At 34.5% G+C, this 16,823-nt stretch overlaps 3 protein-coding genes across 3 annotated transcripts; 2 read left to right on the forward strand and 1 right to left on the reverse strand.

Moving 5' to 3' along the window:
* Positions 1 to 1,143: 1,143 nt before the first annotated feature.
* LOC149732903 (uncharacterized) lies at positions 1,144 to 4,818 on the forward strand. The gene is made up of 4 exons (XM_089882323.1): positions 1,144 to 1,333; positions 2,058 to 2,205; positions 2,966 to 3,117; positions 3,929 to 4,818. Exons 1-4 carry the CDS (start codon positions 1,273 to 1,275, stop codon positions 4,111 to 4,113), a joined length of 546 nt encoding a protein of 181 aa, XP_089738449.1. The 5' UTR covers positions 1,144 to 1,272; the 3' UTR covers positions 4,114 to 4,818.
* A 34-nt stretch (positions 4,819 to 4,852) lies between these two features.
* On the reverse strand, positions 4,853 to 10,830 carry LOC149732904 (polycomb protein eed-A-like). The gene is made up of 9 exons (XM_089882319.1): positions 10,533 to 10,830; positions 9,894 to 10,052; positions 9,478 to 9,603; positions 8,883 to 9,056; positions 8,402 to 8,535; positions 7,918 to 8,023; positions 7,508 to 7,666; positions 7,116 to 7,189; positions 4,853 to 5,426 (listed from the first exon to the last, which is right to left on the reverse strand). Exons 1-9 carry the CDS (start codon positions 10,743 to 10,745, stop codon positions 5,297 to 5,299), a joined length of 1,275 nt encoding a protein of 424 aa, XP_089738445.1. The 5' UTR covers positions 10,746 to 10,830; the 3' UTR covers positions 4,853 to 5,296.
* LOC149732905 (cell division cycle protein 23 homolog) lies at positions 10,800 to 16,298 on the forward strand. Its single transcript, XM_089882313.1, has 11 exons — positions 10,800 to 11,059; positions 11,402 to 11,503; positions 11,855 to 12,039; positions 12,403 to 12,659; positions 12,908 to 13,085; positions 13,347 to 13,526; positions 13,845 to 13,998; positions 14,451 to 14,556; positions 14,914 to 15,065; positions 15,394 to 15,595; positions 15,877 to 16,298. The coding sequence occupies exons 1-11, from the start codon at positions 10,953 to 10,955 to the stop codon at positions 16,126 to 16,128; spliced, it is 1,875 nt and encodes a 624-aa protein (XP_089738439.1). The 5' UTR covers positions 10,800 to 10,952; the 3' UTR covers positions 16,129 to 16,298.
* Positions 16,299 to 16,823: the final 525 nt, after the last annotated feature.

A 16,823-nucleotide genomic window follows, 5' to 3' on the forward strand; every position in this document is an offset into this window, starting at 1 on the left:
GCCGCTTTGTTTATACTGCAAGCTGCGGACATGTAAATACGTAAACTTTTCGCACGAAATGACGACGAATAATTGTAAAATTGCGGCTCCGACGGATTCGCTTCGGAATGGCTCGTAATCGAAGTAAAGTTTGTATGTATACGGACTTTTATGCTGCAGACCACAGCAGAAATAGACTGGTGGTTCACTAAGTAAGTTTGGAATTTATAAACCCCGTTAAACTTTTGAGAATATGCAACTTAAACCGAATATACATTTTTCTTTGAGTACAGAAAAGCCCAAAACCAACGAATTTTCGTTTGAGGTCAGAAAGCTAATGAACAAAAGCTGCAGTAATTAATTAAGCCCAAGTGAAAAAAAAAGAGAAAGTGATAAAACCAGGTTTCCGTAAGTGCGTAATAGTCATACAGAGCGTGATAAATCATAAAATTACAAGTTATCATATTTGTTGCTGGCGAACATGATGCAAAGGTCACAGACTTCAGCCTATATTGCTATGAGCTTAGTTCAGAGAGATACAAGCCATTATTTAAAAGGCTAGATGTTGTTTTCGCATTACAAATGTGCTGGTCATATAAATGACGTTATGCGGCAGCGGGAGTATATTTAAGTTCCTTTCAAATGGTTGTTACGTGGCCGCATGCGGGTAAAATACATCTGTCATGTAGACACCGCCTTGTTACGACGAGAGTCGGCGGTCGCTTGATGCGACAAACAAATTCGCTGCAAAGGATCGCGCGGTTCTCGCTTCGGCTGATACCGTTGGCTCAATTGAGATAAGTCTACGCAGGTAAACACTTTCGAACTGAACTATGACGTCGCTCCGTGATGCGGTGTAGGTATAGATCGCCGGGTAAAGAGAAACGGATCGTGTGGTTCGTACTTCCACGAAGCGTGGAAATGGGATCCGGAAAACAAAAGAAAAAACGACAGCTATATGACGACAGCAGATACCGAGGAGCGAACAGCAGTAGCACATTGAAGCACTCCGTTTTAACCGGGGTTTTCCAACGCCAGCATTTTAAAGTTTTTCTCCGAACATAACTTTTAATATAGATTGGTAGAAGTGTCGTATAAATTATAATCAAAATACATGGCTCAGTTGGAAACACAGCGGGGCCTTCCATACAGCACTGACAGCGTAAGAGAATTTAGTAAAGGAATTTGCAATAGAATAAGCGACAGTTTGCTATTGCAATAATGTAACTCATTTTAATTGTGTCGTTTATCAATTTGTTCATAGCCAGATACAAGATTATAGTGGCATCTGAAATGAATATGTTAACATCGTGTGTTCTTGTTCTGTTTGCTGCAATTCAACTGGCCGGAAAATGTAAGATGTTCTGCTTTGTATTGAGTGAATATATATAAGTCAATATTGAAATTAGCTTTTTATGTTGACGCCATTTTTATTATGGCTATAGTGACCATGGGGTTCAACATGGGGCATATAGCAGGGTGGGAGAAGACGGGACCCCTTTAGCACATAACATGCTGAACCTGTTTTAAACAATTAACAACGGTTTATGGGAGTCGTGGGGATATGATTATATATTTCTTTAAATTTCCCGTGCGGTTTACTACCAAACGGGACAAAATGTAGACTAAAAAGGTGTCCCATCCTCCCCACCTTACTATATTCTAATTTACAATTTTGATTTTAGCTTTTTTTGTTTAAACCTACACGGGTATAAACAGAAATGACTAAACCCGAAAAAAAAAAATTAAAACCCTTTCTTTCAATTTTTGAATAATTGTATCAGAAACCGACTTATTATAGCGTGTAAAAATATGTTTCATGCAATAACATATCGTGTTTAATATACGTTTTACCCGGGGGTGAAATTATCAGAAATTTAATCTGCTACGTGCACTTTACGGTGTGACATGGCCTTAATACGTCAAAGGCTCAATGCTACAGGCAAGATAATGACTGTTATAGAACGCTCATCTCGCTTCAAGCAAGTCTTCGCCTCACCGACCCCCTAAGCTATACGGGTATAAATAGAATTGACTAAACCCGCAAGAAATTTAAAATCCCTTTTGTATGCACGTAGGTAATGCATACTGTGGTGATAAGTGCAGCGGCAGCAGCAAACCATATTGTTGCGAAACTCTAGGTCGAAGTTTTTGCGCCTACGACTTTTCAGAGTGCGCGCAGAGGCGACCTGTCCCAACAAAAAAAACATTTTCTTCAAATCAACCGTAAGTTTTTACATTTGGTTACCTCTAGTTTTAGCACACCAAAACAGTAGGACGGGGGAAGACGGGACACCTTTAGCACGTAATTTCCAAACATCCTGAATGTGTTTTAAACAATTAAGAACGGTATATGAGAGTCGTGAGAATACGGTTTGATAATTCTTTAAATGTTCTTTGTCTACGCCAAAAGGGATGAGAAAAATGAATAAAAATGTGTCCCATCTTCTCCCACCCTATTATATATAACGCTACACATAGGCATGCATGTGGTTCATAATACCGCCCATACCTTTTATAATGCCCTAGTGAATTAAACAGGATGTTATGATACCCTTTATAAGTATTACAGGGTGTATGTAGTTATATGTGGTTACATATGTAACGTAACGCATATGTAAAGTATCTATTACAGCAGTTATATACGTGGCTATATTAATTGAAACATAACACCTTCTAATGTGTGTTAAATAAAGACATTAAAGACTAAACCTTAGGGAAATCAAAACCCATTATTGCAATGTTATTAGCATTAAGCTGTCATTCCCAACCGCTACAGAATTAATGTCAGTCGCAGCCACATATTAAAATTATCGACTGTTAGACACAGCTTCAGCAAGCATAATCTCCATGCCCTGAAACCTTGTTATAACTTTTCCATTTATAGTGCTGTATTTAAATGGACGCGGTGCGGCTGTCTAAAATTAACACACATCAAACGGCGACGTTATACAGTTTAAAATCTTTACCTTGAATTTACATTTAGATTTCCGCTGCCCGTTATTATCGTGGCCAGTTTATCCGCTTTTGTGATTTTATTGGGGGTTCTCTCAGTTTGTTGGTGTGTATGCAAAAAACAACCCCTGGAAAACTACGGCTCCTTTATGAATGGCAGGGCAGCCACGTATAATGAACCGGGTAAGAAAAACAACTTTAATTTTCCTAACCAGTAAATAAACAGTTGAATTTGTTATAAGAGAAAGTTTGAAAAAAAAAAACGAATTTTAGTCTTATTTTTTAGTAAACGGTTTTAGACCGTTATTATTTTTGTACCAGATATACCCTATACATAGAATGCTACGTCACTAAACATATTTATATGTTTAAAATGACGTATACGGGAGTATTTGGATTATGAAACGTGTTTAAGTTAATTGAATACTACTTGGAACTCGGGTCATGCCCGTACGATACAAAGCTTATGAAAACAAGCGCAACGCCCATATAAAGTCGTGACTTCTACCTGAACCATTGCATAATAAAACACGATGGTCTACTCCACTCCTACGTTGCAGTTCAAATGAGTTGATCAAGCATATGTGTCTATTCCTAATCCATGGTCTACTAACATATTCTTGTAAACCATGGGCAATCACATTAGAGTACATGTTCAAAGTTTGGCAAATGATAATACAAACAAATTATAGGTATCTAGTTATATAAGACGTTTCGTCACGTACAACTGCTTTTCTGAGACGGCGAACGAAATAAAGAGTATACGGTGGGGTAAGATGGGACACCTTTAGGACATAATATCCAAATATCCTGACAGAAAAGATGTCCCGCCTGCACCCACTCTATTATAACAGATAAACAGTGCCATAATTTGTTATATTGTCTCACAAGTTGAATAACCATGGCCTTGTCAAAAAGGTATCTTCAAAAGGTGCGCTGAATTTGGAAGTTTCTTTAGTATAGGCATACATAAACTATTACACTTTTCAATTAGGTGCTGAGACTGGTCAAGTCAAATCCGTTCCAATAACCGAACCGCCGCCTTCTTACGAGCACGTCACAAACAACCGTCTTGCCTTCGTGTGTAGGGATTCTCACGCCGATGGTTCACCGCCAGCTTACACTACAGTAGATCATACCGACAATGAATCGGACACAGTGTTTGTAGAGGGGGTGTAAAAGTTTAATTGAAAAAAGCAAAACGGACGAAGATCTTAGACGATTAATCATGCCCTGACCCACGGCGTGCTATAACATATAGTGGGCCATGTACTGACCGAATGAAAAGTCATTACGCTTTGAACAAAAAAAAAACGAAAATGAAAGTCAGACATTTAAAGATGTACTGACCAAAAGCGGGAGAGAAAGATCACGCAAGCATTTTTTTTTCTTGGAGATACCTTTAATTTTGGCCAAAAAGAAAACCAAAAAATGAAACCTGTCACCTAAACTTGATATAAATGCCATGCAACAACTCTTACCTACAGAGTTATCTTTGGTCTTCTATAATTTCCCCACCAACCAGTGGAACGACGGATTGAGTTCCATACATTGGATGTTCATTGCTGTAGTCGTATAGTAGGGTGGAGGAAGATGGGACACCTTTTCGTGCTATTTTCTCGTCTCATTTAGTAGTAAACAAAGAATTATTAAACCGTACCCTCACAACTCCCATGGACCGTTGTTAATTGTTTAAAGCACGATCAGGATATTACGTGGTAAGGCGTCCCGTCTTTCCCACAATACTATATATATTTTAGCAGCAAATCCATTTACTGTGCGCTAGCTATACTGTGTAACTTATAGTTGGTCCCTTTATCGTTTTTTAGTAATACAATTGATCATTTTAAATGTTATACGCATTAAAGTTTCCTTTTACTACGATGGGCCATGCATTCTGGATTGATTTAAAAGATCGTCACGCGAAAACCTGATTTATTTTTCGAAGGCATGAAATGTGACGTGTTCATGACGTCACAGAAAAAGAACGCTATTTGCACCGCGGAAAAAAGGTTCCGCAGATAAAAGTGCAGATCTAAAGTAGAAAAAAAGGTTCCGGTGCATGCTATGAGCGAGAGATGTGAAGATAGAGTTAGATCTTTTAGTTTGGGAAGTCTTAGAACTTTGGCAAAAAGATGAAGAACCACGGACCGCGCGCTTTCTACGTAAAAGTTTTATCAAAAATGTCTTATCTCGTATAGCACTCGGCAGATAATGCATACCGTACACCAACTAATGCATTCGCCGTGATTTTTTTGTGAGAGGTAAAATCACTTTTACGATTTCTCAGCGTTTTAGCGGTTGCGGGCCGTTGTTGTTGTTGTTGTATAATAGAAAAGAAAGGCAGCGACCTGGGTTCTCGTTATTTGCCTTGCAGGTCCCATCGCCAAATCGTCGAATCATCGCACACGCAAATAAGGATGCTCCCATCTTTTGAGAAAGCGGTTTGTCTGATCGTTGTTGTACATCGGATATTACTAAGTGTGAAACACCTGTGAACGAATATTAGATTTAAGTTTCTTAACACGAAACTGCGCGTTAAGATATAATAAAGGAATTGAAAACAATGAGATACTTGGCTAGATTTAATGTTGTTTAATTAATTAGTTTCTTACAATATATTGTTTGCAGGCTGTAACGGTAACGCGTTTTGTCGAATAAATTTTGTACTTCTCTTTTATTTATAAGCGTGTTTTAACGACTGCCGTTTTACTGTTGACGTTTTTTTGCGACTTTGTAAAGTTTTCCGATCTTTTTCGTTACCGTAACATAGGAGACAAAAACTTTATTGAAACAAAATTTATAAAATAATTGCCTTGTTTTATTGTGTTTACTTTTCGACCTTGTTGTGGTCGGCAAATTGTACTCTGGCTTGGCTTAAAACGTTTAACGTTTTTACCAAATGTGAAAAATGGCGACCCAATTAGGAGACGCCTGAAACTTGTTGCTCGCCTACACAAACCACGGAAATAATACAAAATTTTCACAACTACTCAGTTTAAAAAATCCCGTACATTCAAAATCTTACACCCTGCAGCGCAGTATTTTTAGCACGCATATGCAAAATCTTACACCCTGCAGCGCAGTATTTTTTAGCACGCAAATAAACGCATCTCAAAACAAAAAAAAAAAACTCTCAAGCGTGTGAAGAAACATTTTGATTTAGTTAGAAAAGGAATTAAAAAAAAAAGATTTAAATCCTATTTTCTCAGCGATTTTTTATTCCAATTTGCTTATACGATAAGCGGCATAGTAATATGCTGAATTTGAATATAAAAAAGCATTACGGTGCTGTTTTTCAGCCAAATACTTATTTATGTCTCTAAAGATTGGAAAGAATAAACAGAGCAGACACGTGCGCGGATAAGTCCGGGATTCTAAGAAAAAACAATTACACGCACTTAGGCTTTGAGACCACGAACGGATAATCATTTGAGTTAAAAAACAGCCATTAAAACTAGCGTTTCTCCTATATACGTCATAAAGGATTAACGAAGTTTTAAGGTTCGAAATGTGACAGAATTTGATATTTGTGGCATACGAGTAAAAAGGACAAATACTTGTTAAAAAAAATTATACAGCTTTGTACAAATCGTAACTGCTTGCCGATTGTATAAGAACTGCTTATATACAATTCTGTGTTCTGGTAAACGTATAAAAAGAAACAAAATTTCCCATTAAAATAGTCACATCCTTCGCTATTTACTCCCACGCATTTTATTCCCGATTTTACAACGGTAATGACGACACTACGATGTTAGTTACAGATACCGTGTCGCATCGTACAGATGTTACACTAAGTTTACGTTTGGCGACCATTAATACATTTTTAAAATCAGTTGCTTTATTTATTTCATTTTCTATACTTTTGGTTAAATAGTTCAATTTCGTTTTTCCAAAGTTTGCTTTCGGTGAATATAAAGAACCTTCAATATCGTTATTAATATATTTTTAATTCGCTGCAATAGCTCAACTGGTTACTTTTATGCTATATAGACATTTATTTTTAAAAACTCAAAAAAAATTATAAAAACTCAAAACAAATTAAAAAAAAAAAAAAAGAAGTTTAAAAATAGTTTTGACACAGAAAATACTTTGAAAAAACAAAAATACTTACTCTTAAAAAGGCAAAAAAGTAATGCAACAACAAAATACAATGTAGCAAGACATCGAAAACTTACTTTGACTTAGCGGGGTCTAAATGGTCAAGCTCCCAGATAAAAGTTTTTCCATACTGGTTCCCAACAGCAAGGTACTGGATGTGAAAGAAAAAAGGAATTTATTAATATTCCTTGCCAAAGTAGGGCATGATTAAGTCGACATGGTATAAAATTAATTTAACACATTTCAAAATATAAAAACAGTATTTCTGCACCTAAAAAAGAACTTACCAGGTACCATAAAAATCTATATATAATTGTGTAGTGTTTTATAACTAAAACTCATTTTAAAAAAGTTTTAATAATTTTTTTTAATATTCAATTATCTAAAAAAGATTTTAACAGTTTCACATACATTTATTATTTACCACTAAAACTTATTTTATAAATAATTTCAAATATTTTACATGTACCTTGTGCCAGTAATCAATGGCAAACCTCATGTACCAAATATCACAATGTTGGAACTCCAGTCTGCTTAGAACTGTCACATTTGATTCTTTAGGTTTCAGCTGGTTAAGACTGCAGTTTATTGAACCCGGTTTCCAACATACTATACAGTTTTCACACGACTGAAAAGATATATTTTTTAGGAGAAATGTAAAATAAAATTGATATGCTGGCACGAGGTGTATGAAACAAAACATCCGTTTTATAAAGATTGTGGCTTAATTTTTTAGATTTGGCAACAAAATGTATGGTTTTACTAAACTCTGATAGTAAAATGTAAAAAACACGTTTTTTAATCTTTTTTTTAGACACAATCTTTTCTAAACAATATTTTTTTGAATTTGCAACAAAATGTATGGTTTATAAAAAATACCTTGGATAGAATAAAGTCCCCAAACCACCTTGCACAATCTACATAGTTTTTGTGGATGTCTCTTGTAGAGAAATATGGATTATGGAAGTGAAGGGTGGGGAAAGGCCTGGTGAATAAATTACATTAAAAATAGCTGATATTTCTAAATTCATTTTATCGCATAAAATGAACCACATGAGACTTATATAAATAAAAATAAAAGTTCCTGCTTTTGAATACTCAATATTATGCATATATGCCAATTGCATAGGCACAGTGTAATTAATAAATTACTAAGTATACAGGGTAAAAAAAGCAAATTACTGTAACAAATTCTGGGACTCTGACCCTGATCTGGTGCTCATTGATTCTTTATGAATAAGACCTGGCAATGCCATTTAGGCGAAATATATATCCTTTATTATACAATTAGTTGGACTTGATTTTTGTCTGTTATATTTTCGCAGCACCAGATTATTAGTAAACAACTTATTTTAATGTTTACTTGTCATTAGTGTTTGGTTTGTAGACTTCTGATGCTTTAAGTGCCGACTTTAAATCTTCACCATCAAAATCCCATATCTTTAATGAATGGTCCATCCCACAAGATATTATTTTGGTCCCAAAAATGTTAAAATCCTGAAAATAAGGGACACTCTATTATATATATTGGAGTGATGGGTTAAAAAAATCCTGGGTTTTATTAAAATCCTTCCAAGAATCTTACCCATATAGAACAACTCTATACACATGATATAACAATAAGTTTCTGATAATTGTTTTATTTGTTTTGATGTTTTTAAACTTTAAAATGTAAAAAAATGTGACTAAAATATAGAATAGCCCAAATTCTTGGTTCCCTGGTTATTTGTTTAGGTTATATGCCAAATGGTGGAAAATATAGATCTGAAGGTCTACTTGAAAACTTTCTACCGATGTAAAAAGTACTTTAAATTTTATTCACTGCATAAATAGTAAATACTCACACAACTTAACACTTCGTCTCTGTGACCCTCCACTCCACTAAACATACAAACAAGAACATCAGTTTTAATATTCCAAACCCTCAGGGAATGATCCTTAGATGCACTGAGGAGAATTTGAGGCATTTGTGGATGGAATTTCAACTCATTTACTGCATTTCCGTGCCCGATATAATGCTGAAAACCAGGGTAGTTTAAAGAAATTTAATTAAACATTACACAGTTTTAAGACCTTGCCAAAATAATAAGTAATTTTACAAAACCAGAAATAGATTGTACAATTTTTTAACATTAAAAAAAAACACACTTGAAATTTATTAGTACAATTTGTGTGTTTTTAGTTTAACAGGTGCTGTTTAGTCACCATTGTAAGATTTTAGCTGTTTGAATCAGAAAATTTTAAAATGTGCTAACTTTAAATAAATACAAAACGCAAATAAGCACTTAACAATAATATAAAGGTATAAACTTTTTAATAATTGGAAAACAATAATATAAAGTAATAAACAATAATATTTTATATTTGTGAAACAACAACATAATACGAAACAATAATAAAAAGTAATAAACTTTTTTATAATTGCAAAACTTCACTTACTTTAATACACTGTTTTGTTGAAACGTTTAAAACACGGATAATTCCTCGTGACCCCGCTACAGCAAGCAGGGGATGACCACTGGTAGAATCAACAGTCCACGTGCACGAGTAAAAGTTTTCTTCACTCTAAAATGAAATTTTTGTCACAAATATTTTTCCCCACTTTGGTATTAAAAAAACGTCTAAAAAATTTTTTTTAGTTAAATAAAATTAAAAAAAAAAGGGAAAATTGGAAGAAAAAATCAAAATTTAAGAAAGTAAGCTAAAGACCTAACTGAATATTTGGGTTATTGGGCAAAGCAGTATTATACAAAGCATATAATTACTGACACTAGAAAACTCAATTGGTATAACCCACTAGTTTGATAAATTTTTAAAATGCTCAGAACACAAAAAAAATGTTTAAAACTAAACACCTCAGGATCAGAATATGCTTGCAGAAGTTTGATATAACCATCATCTCTGCATTCATAAACAGCGATTCTATTGCTTCCCACAGATGCAAACATTGGGTATTCGTCCTTGGACGTCTGGTGGCAAAATGAAACACCAAACAATGGTTGGCCATGGTCTTCCTGTAATAGTTGGTTATTTATTTAATATAACATGTTTTATATATCTCTTCGAAAACGATGGCCGTGGCCTATGGTCTTCCTGTGAGTTGGACATTAACAGTTGTTTAAGATTTAAAAAGGCATCATTTTTTCTGAATAATAACTCGAGAATGAAGGTTTTTTTCAAAGGGTTTCCCATGACATCTATGGTAAATTTGACATATAGTTATTACACTATTAAAACTAGTTTAAACTAGTTTATACAGACACTTAGCTAAAAATAACAGTTTAAATTACGAATGTAATGTAATTAAAAATACAATTGGCTTTAGTAACGAGTATTGCGCGACGAACAAAGTTGTTTTTACGCGTGCCGATGAGACAATGACGGAAATCGTTATAAATAACCTAAAAACGTTGTAAACATTACGAATATAAAACGCTATACAGATATATATATATATATATATATATATATATATATATATATATGGAACGCACCTTTAGCGAGTTAGTGCATTTAAACAATCCTTTGGCAGGTAGCTTCTTCGAAATTTTGCTTTTCCCTTTACCGCGTTTCGTCTTTTGCGCTGGTCCTGTTTCGTTTACTGCAGTATTTTCGTCCTTGGTCGAAATCACCTGCTTCGGTAAGTTGTTTTCATCTTCGTTTTCATCTTGCACCTTTGGGTTTATGTTAGGGGATTCTACTTCCATGTTTGAGACAGCACCCTCGCGACAAAAGATACTCGTAGATTTTAGCGGCGTGTTAAATGTCGGGCCTTTTCTCGCGCCAAATTAACGCTGACTCATTTTACGTTTCGGAATTTGTGACTCAGCGTATCGATAGCCGCGAATTCGATTTATTTTGAAACCTTGAGTTTTACGTGTAAGTAAAGCCACGGTGTGAGTCCACGCGTCAATATGACTCGTGTAATATCGGAAAGCTGTGACAAGAAAGTGATCAAGTTTGAAATTCTGTCAGCAATAAAGCAGTGCAAAAAGCGTGGACTCAAAGAAACAACGAAATGGTTAGTGTGTTTGTAGACATCGTAGTATTTAAATAAACAAATATAACTTTTATCCTCGTATGGCGGTGCAACTAGACTTGTTAATAACAAGGATATTCTGGTTCATTAAATTACTCCAACTCAGTGGTCACTAATAGGTTGTAAATTGTCAGCCATACAGAAACAACACACCCACAAAGTTACTTACTTGGTAAAGCTGGCACGATGTGTGTAAAACAAAACACCCTTGGTTTAAAATTATAATGACTGTCATTTTCTAGCCCTGTGAAGATAAGTAAGTTACATTCATCGTTACATCTCCTGTGTTATTACTAGTGTTACATTGACCACTTTGCATCTCAGGTTGGCTGAGCTATCTTTAGCATTGGATTGTACCCCGGTCAAACCAAGCCAAGATTACACAGAGAAGTTTTATGGGAGTTCTAACTACTTTGAAGAACCAAGGTATAAAATTGCTTCACTAGTTTTAAAAACGGCTCTGCTTTTTAACTGACATTCTTTCCCACACAATTTATCCATAGCGTGTTTTAACAACTATTGTTTTGCTGTTAATTTCCTTGTCTTCGTTTTTAAATAACATGATCTTTGGTATCTTTTAAAAATAAAAATAAAAATTACGTTATGTTAATTATAAATATGAACTTGCTAGCACAAACCATTTAGAAAAATAAATAACTAACTGATCAGCTCTGTTCAACTCACATGCAATTGTAATTTGTTCCTGTCCTGACTAAAAAGGTTTGGTTTCGGAAAAAGTCTATAAAAAGTCAATATAGTTGTATTTTTCATTTACAGCACCCCACACAGCAAAGACGATGATATTTATGAACTTGCCAAGTCTTACTTTGATATAACAGAATATGACAGAGCCGCCCATACATTATTAAGTTCTAAAGAAGGGTCATCGCATTTTCTTCATGTCTATTCAAGATACTTGTCTGCACTGAGAAAACAACAGCTTCAACATCTATACAATCATAGTACGGTGTTTTGCTAACTTTTAATACTTTTAATTGTTGGAGCAGTGTTTCTAAAGTGCAAAGCATTAAGATTTTTCGTAGACCCCAGCACTGAATTTACTCAAAAAAACAATTATAACAGGCTTAACAGCCATCTCTAGCCTAGAGTTTACAGATTCTATTCTGTTACTATTGTGAGCATATGTCTTCTTTGAAAAAATACTTAACCGCAATTTCACCAACCAAGTGTTTTCCAAAATCTTCGCCATATATTTACGATTGTTGCCCTCCCACATGGATAAATAAGTTACATTGATTCATTTACATAAGAATGATAAGACACTTATAACTGTTTTTTTTAATTTTTTTTGTTTTTCAATCCAGGTACATCAGAGAGAGCACTCGGAAAAAATGAGGTTTTACGAACTTTGAGAAGCGATTTAGCGCGAAAATATAAATCTGATGAACTCGATGCTTACTTGCTTTACCTCTATGGTATCTTGCTCAAGAAAACATCGGAAATGTCGACGGCACTTCAAAGAAACGAAGTGATAACTGTGTTATGTAAATCGGTGAAAATGTTCCCAATGAACTGGGCTGCTTGGCACGAGTTGTCTTCTTTAATTCCCGATCAACAGATGGTACATTCCTTTACTTTAAAGTTAAATATATGCAAATAGCTCAGTTTTTAGTTTATTGTTAAATAAACAGTGTATTTTTTGCATTACTAAACACAACCTGCACAAACTACACAAATAAGAATTTATTGATTTTATTCATAATCCAGTCCACAAAATATTTTTTTTATTTAAAAATATCACTGGAAAGTCAGCTTAATTGACCATATTATTTAACCAGTTTATATATTTTAAGCTTTCTTTTATTCCAGCTTTCTTCCCTTGAACTTCCCGCCCACTGGATGAAAGATTTCTTTCTTGCACAAACACATGGAGATCTTATAAACGCTGACGAAGCACTTAATCTTTACGAACTTTTAAAAAAAGCTGGGTTTCAAGAGAGTTGTCACATCAAGACACAAGAGGCTATATCTCAACACAACAGAAGAAGTAGATTTACAACTTTGTTTAAAACCATTATTCTATTTCTGATATTATTTTTTAGTAACTGCTGACAATAGTTTGTTATTTTTTTAAAATTCGAATTATTTTGTTTTATATTGGTGATGTCGTATGAAGCACATCATAATATTCATGTTATAACGACTGTAGTTTTTCCGCCATGCAAGGATAGAGCGAGTTATATTCATTCATTGGCCCAAAAATGTTTTAAAGCTATTTAAAACATCCTGTTTTATCTTTTTCATCCAGTTTTCGACGAAGCCATCACTTTACTTGAAGAAGTTCGAGCAAAAGACCCGTACAGACTTGACGACATGGATATCTTATCCAATATGTATTATGTTAAGGGTAGAAGGGCTGATCTTGCCCATCTTGCTCACCACTGCACTCAAGTGGACAGATATCGGGTCGAAACATGTTGCATTGTTGGTGAGAAGTTTTAATTTTTCTTAAATTTACATTTTTTTTCCTAGTTTTAAATATCCCGTGCTGTGGCTCTCTGTGGTTTAGCTGCTTGAATCATTATTTTTTTGCACTAAATATTAGGTCCTAAAGGATCTCGCCAAAATAAAATAGGATAGAATGAGTTTAAATCAAATAGAATGGGTTTAAATCAAATGTTTCTAAAATAGATGTCTTCTTTCTGCAGGTTTTTAAAAGCTGGTCTGTATATTTTTAATTCCCTTTTTCTTTATTTTGTCATTTATATTTATTTGTTTAAAAACAAATCAATTTATTTCTTCCCAGGTAATTATTACAGCATCCGAACTGATCATGAGAAGGCGGTTATTTACTTCCAGCGAGCTTTGAAACTTAACCCAAACTACCTGAGTGCATGGACCTTGATGGGGCATGAGTTTACTGAGGTTAAAAATACTTCTGCAGCCATTCAGGCGTATAGGTAAATACTTGAACTCCGGTAATGTTAACTGATTTTAATGTGGCCTGAATCCCAGGTCCTTGACAAAGGCCTCACCCATAAATAATAATAAAAATATTAACTGTTTTAAAGGGGCCTGAATCCCAGGTCCTTGACCAAGACCTTACCCATAAATAAAAAAAAAAAATGTTAACCGTTGAAATTTTCGTAAATCTGACCCTTACCTGCCACGAAACAAAACAGACAAAAATTCGGATTTTATTTGAATAAGAGACTGACGATACAATTCTTTTATTTGTCAATTGGTTTGACTTGATTTTTGACTGTTACGTTTTCGTTACATCAGATCCTTACTGTATTTTTTTACACAAGAATCAACCAACTTTATAAGCACCAGATCAGAGACAGATTTGCATAATTTATTCTGATTAAATTTTCACTTTTATTTAACCAGTATTTTGTTCTGGTTGCAGAAATGCTGTAGATTTGAATAGAAGAGACTACAGGGCTTGGTATGGTCTTGGGCAAACATATGAACTTCTCAAGATGTATTATTACTCACTTTATTACTACAAACAGGTAAAACAATTGGTTTTATATTAACATAACATAATTTTTATTCATCTCTTTAAAACCGATAGCGAAGATCATGTTACTTAAAAAATGAAGAGAAGAAAATCAACAGCAAAACAACATTTTGAAATTAGAACTGGGTATTAGCATATGTTTTTATATTTCCAACATGAATGAACAAATAAATAAATACAACCTATTTACCGTTTTGTGGCAGGAAAACGACAGTAGTTACAACACGGGTGTTCTGTTTTATACACCTCGTGCCCACTTGTGGTTTTGACGCCTATGATAACCAGTACTGAATAATATTGAGTTTAATATTTTACATGCGCACCAAAATAATGACCACTTTGCTTTTAGGCACATCGATTGCGGCCTTTTGATTCTCGTATGTTGATGGCTGTTGGTGAAACGTATGAAGTCCTCAAAAGGATTGAAGAATCAAAGATGTGCTATAGAAAAGCACTGGCTGTTGGGGATATTGAAGGAATGGCAAATATTAAACTTGCAAAGTAAGTTGAAAGATATGTTACATCTGTTAAATGGTTTCAATAGCAATTTTATACAACCCAGTTTTGAAGAAAACTTTTTTTATGTTTCATTAAATATATTGTATTAAAAGACTAGTTTATAATTGACGCCACCAAGAAGAAATACATAACAATAATGATGATTTTCGGGCTATATAAAGCTAAGGAACATTGTATCTCTTAAATTCACCCAGATTTGGAGATTTTCCATATTTATTTATCTTTTTTCCATGTTTATTAAATGTGTTGTATTTACAGGACCGCTTTATAAATAACACCACTAAAAATAAGATAAATTGATGGTTTGCAGGCTTTATAAGGCCGAGAACTCCACTGAATGGGCGGCATATTATTATGAACGTTTTGCTCAACAAGCAGAAGAGAGAGGAGTGGTTGAAGGGACAAGCTCACATACAGAGGCATTCCAGTTTCTGGCACGACACCATTTACAACAAGGCAATGCTTTAGATGCCGCTGCATATTATGCTCATAAGTGTTGTGAATATCCAGAGGTAATATTTAATGTTATTGCCAAGCATATTTATCTATACTAGTATTTTAGCTTTTCCGACAAAATAAAAATTTCATTTTACGATGATCATTTTGGATACGTATTTTAGCTTTTCCGGCAAAATAAAAATTTCATTTTACGATGAGCATTTTAGGATGATCATTTCTAAACAATGATTATTTCACCTTGATGAAAATGACTTTTTTTCTTGTTATTTGGTATTTATTTTCTCACAAATCTTTGTTTAAATGATTGTTTTTTATTTTACTTTCTATTATAAAGGTCCGTGAAGATGGGAAAGCTGTTCTTCGTCAAATTTCTCACATTCGTGGAATTGGAGGTGGAGGGGATGACTCTGATCCGGATGCGGCGATCCGAGCTCATCCTACTCCTGGCAACATCCTCAGACTAAGGGGAGCAAATGACAGCACTGATATAGTTATGGATACAGACTCTCCCTCTGCTAGTGTTGGGCCAATTAAATTAAGCTTTTCACCAGGCCAAGCTGAATCAGACACCAGTAATTTAGGTTGAAAAAGATTTTTTTCGCATTTTTGTTGTATTTTCTATCAAGTTCACATCGCAATAGTATGCTGTTGCATGGCTAAATTGTACTGATTTTGCGCATAAAGTTTGAAAAAATGATTGCTGTTGATTAAAACAGTTTCGTGGGCAAATTATTAAAATATGAAACAGCAGCAAAACTCTGCTAACGTTTTAGTTAGTTCTTTTGAAAATCCCCAGTTCGTATGTCGTTTGATATATTGGTCGGTTTCTACAAATTCATCTGTGATGACGTAACGGTAACTCGTTTGTTAGGGCGGTTCGTTAGTTTCTTCGACACACAGACCGCTAAAACTTTATGAAAACGGGGCAAGGGTGGTTCTTTTTGTTAAAGTTTTACTTTATGTTTTGACGAGACGGCTGTGAGCAATGTTAATATATGTAAAATATATGCTAACATTAAGTGTGGGTGTGGGAAGAGCGAAGAGTCTAAATTTCGGCGTCCGTCGGCCAGATAGCATCTAACAAAAAGCGGATTCACGACACAATTCGGTGAAAAGTTATTGAAAATCATTCACACGGAAAAGTATCGTAAGAATGAAATGGAAACGTCACATTTAGAAGGTGTGGACACGAATACATAGAAATAAATGCGTTGGCGTATAACTGTACAAAGGTAATGTAGATAATTCGAGCGTATTGGTAAATCGTCTGTACAGGAATAT

Source organism: Ciona robusta, chromosome 8 (assembly GCF_009617815.1).
Source record: "Ciona robusta chromosome 8, ASM961781v2".
NCBI classification, from domain to species: domain Eukaryota; kingdom Metazoa; phylum Chordata; class Ascidiacea; order Phlebobranchia; family Cionidae; genus Ciona; species Ciona robusta.

Coding starts and splice junctions, on each gene's coding strand:
- LOC149732903 (XM_089882323.1), top strand. CDS start 1,273: ATGAATATGTTAACATCGTGTGTTCTTGTTCTGTTTGCTGCAATTCAA. Junction 1,334..2,057: donor AATTCAACTGGCCGGAAAAT/GTAAGATGTTCT, acceptor GTATGCACGTAG/GTAATGCATACTGTGGTGAT. Junction 2,206..2,965: donor ACATTTTCTTCAAATCAACC/GTAAGTTTTTAC, acceptor ATTTACATTTAG/ATTTCCGCTGCCCGTTATTA.
- LOC149732904 (XM_089882319.1), bottom strand. CDS start 10,745: ATGGAAGTAGAATCCCCTAACATAAACCCAAAGGTGCAAGATGAAAAC. Junction 8,536..8,882: donor GAGACGAAGTGTTAAGTTGT/GTGAGTATTTAC, acceptor CCTTATTTTCAG/GATTTTAACATTTTTGGGAC. Junction 7,667..7,917: donor GGGACTTTATTCTATCCAAG/GTATTTTTTATA, acceptor ATATCTTTTCAG/TCGTGTGAAAACTGTATAGT.
- LOC149732905 (XM_089882313.1), top strand. CDS start 10,953: ATGACTCGTGTAATATCGGAAAGCTGTGACAAGAAAGTGATCAAGTTT. Junction 12,660..12,907: donor TAATTCCCGATCAACAGATG/GTACATTCCTTT, acceptor CTTTTATTCCAG/CTTTCTTCCCTTGAACTTCC. Junction 15,066..15,393: donor GCAAATATTAAACTTGCAAA/GTAAGTTGAAAG, acceptor GATGGTTTGCAG/GCTTTATAAGGCCGAGAACT.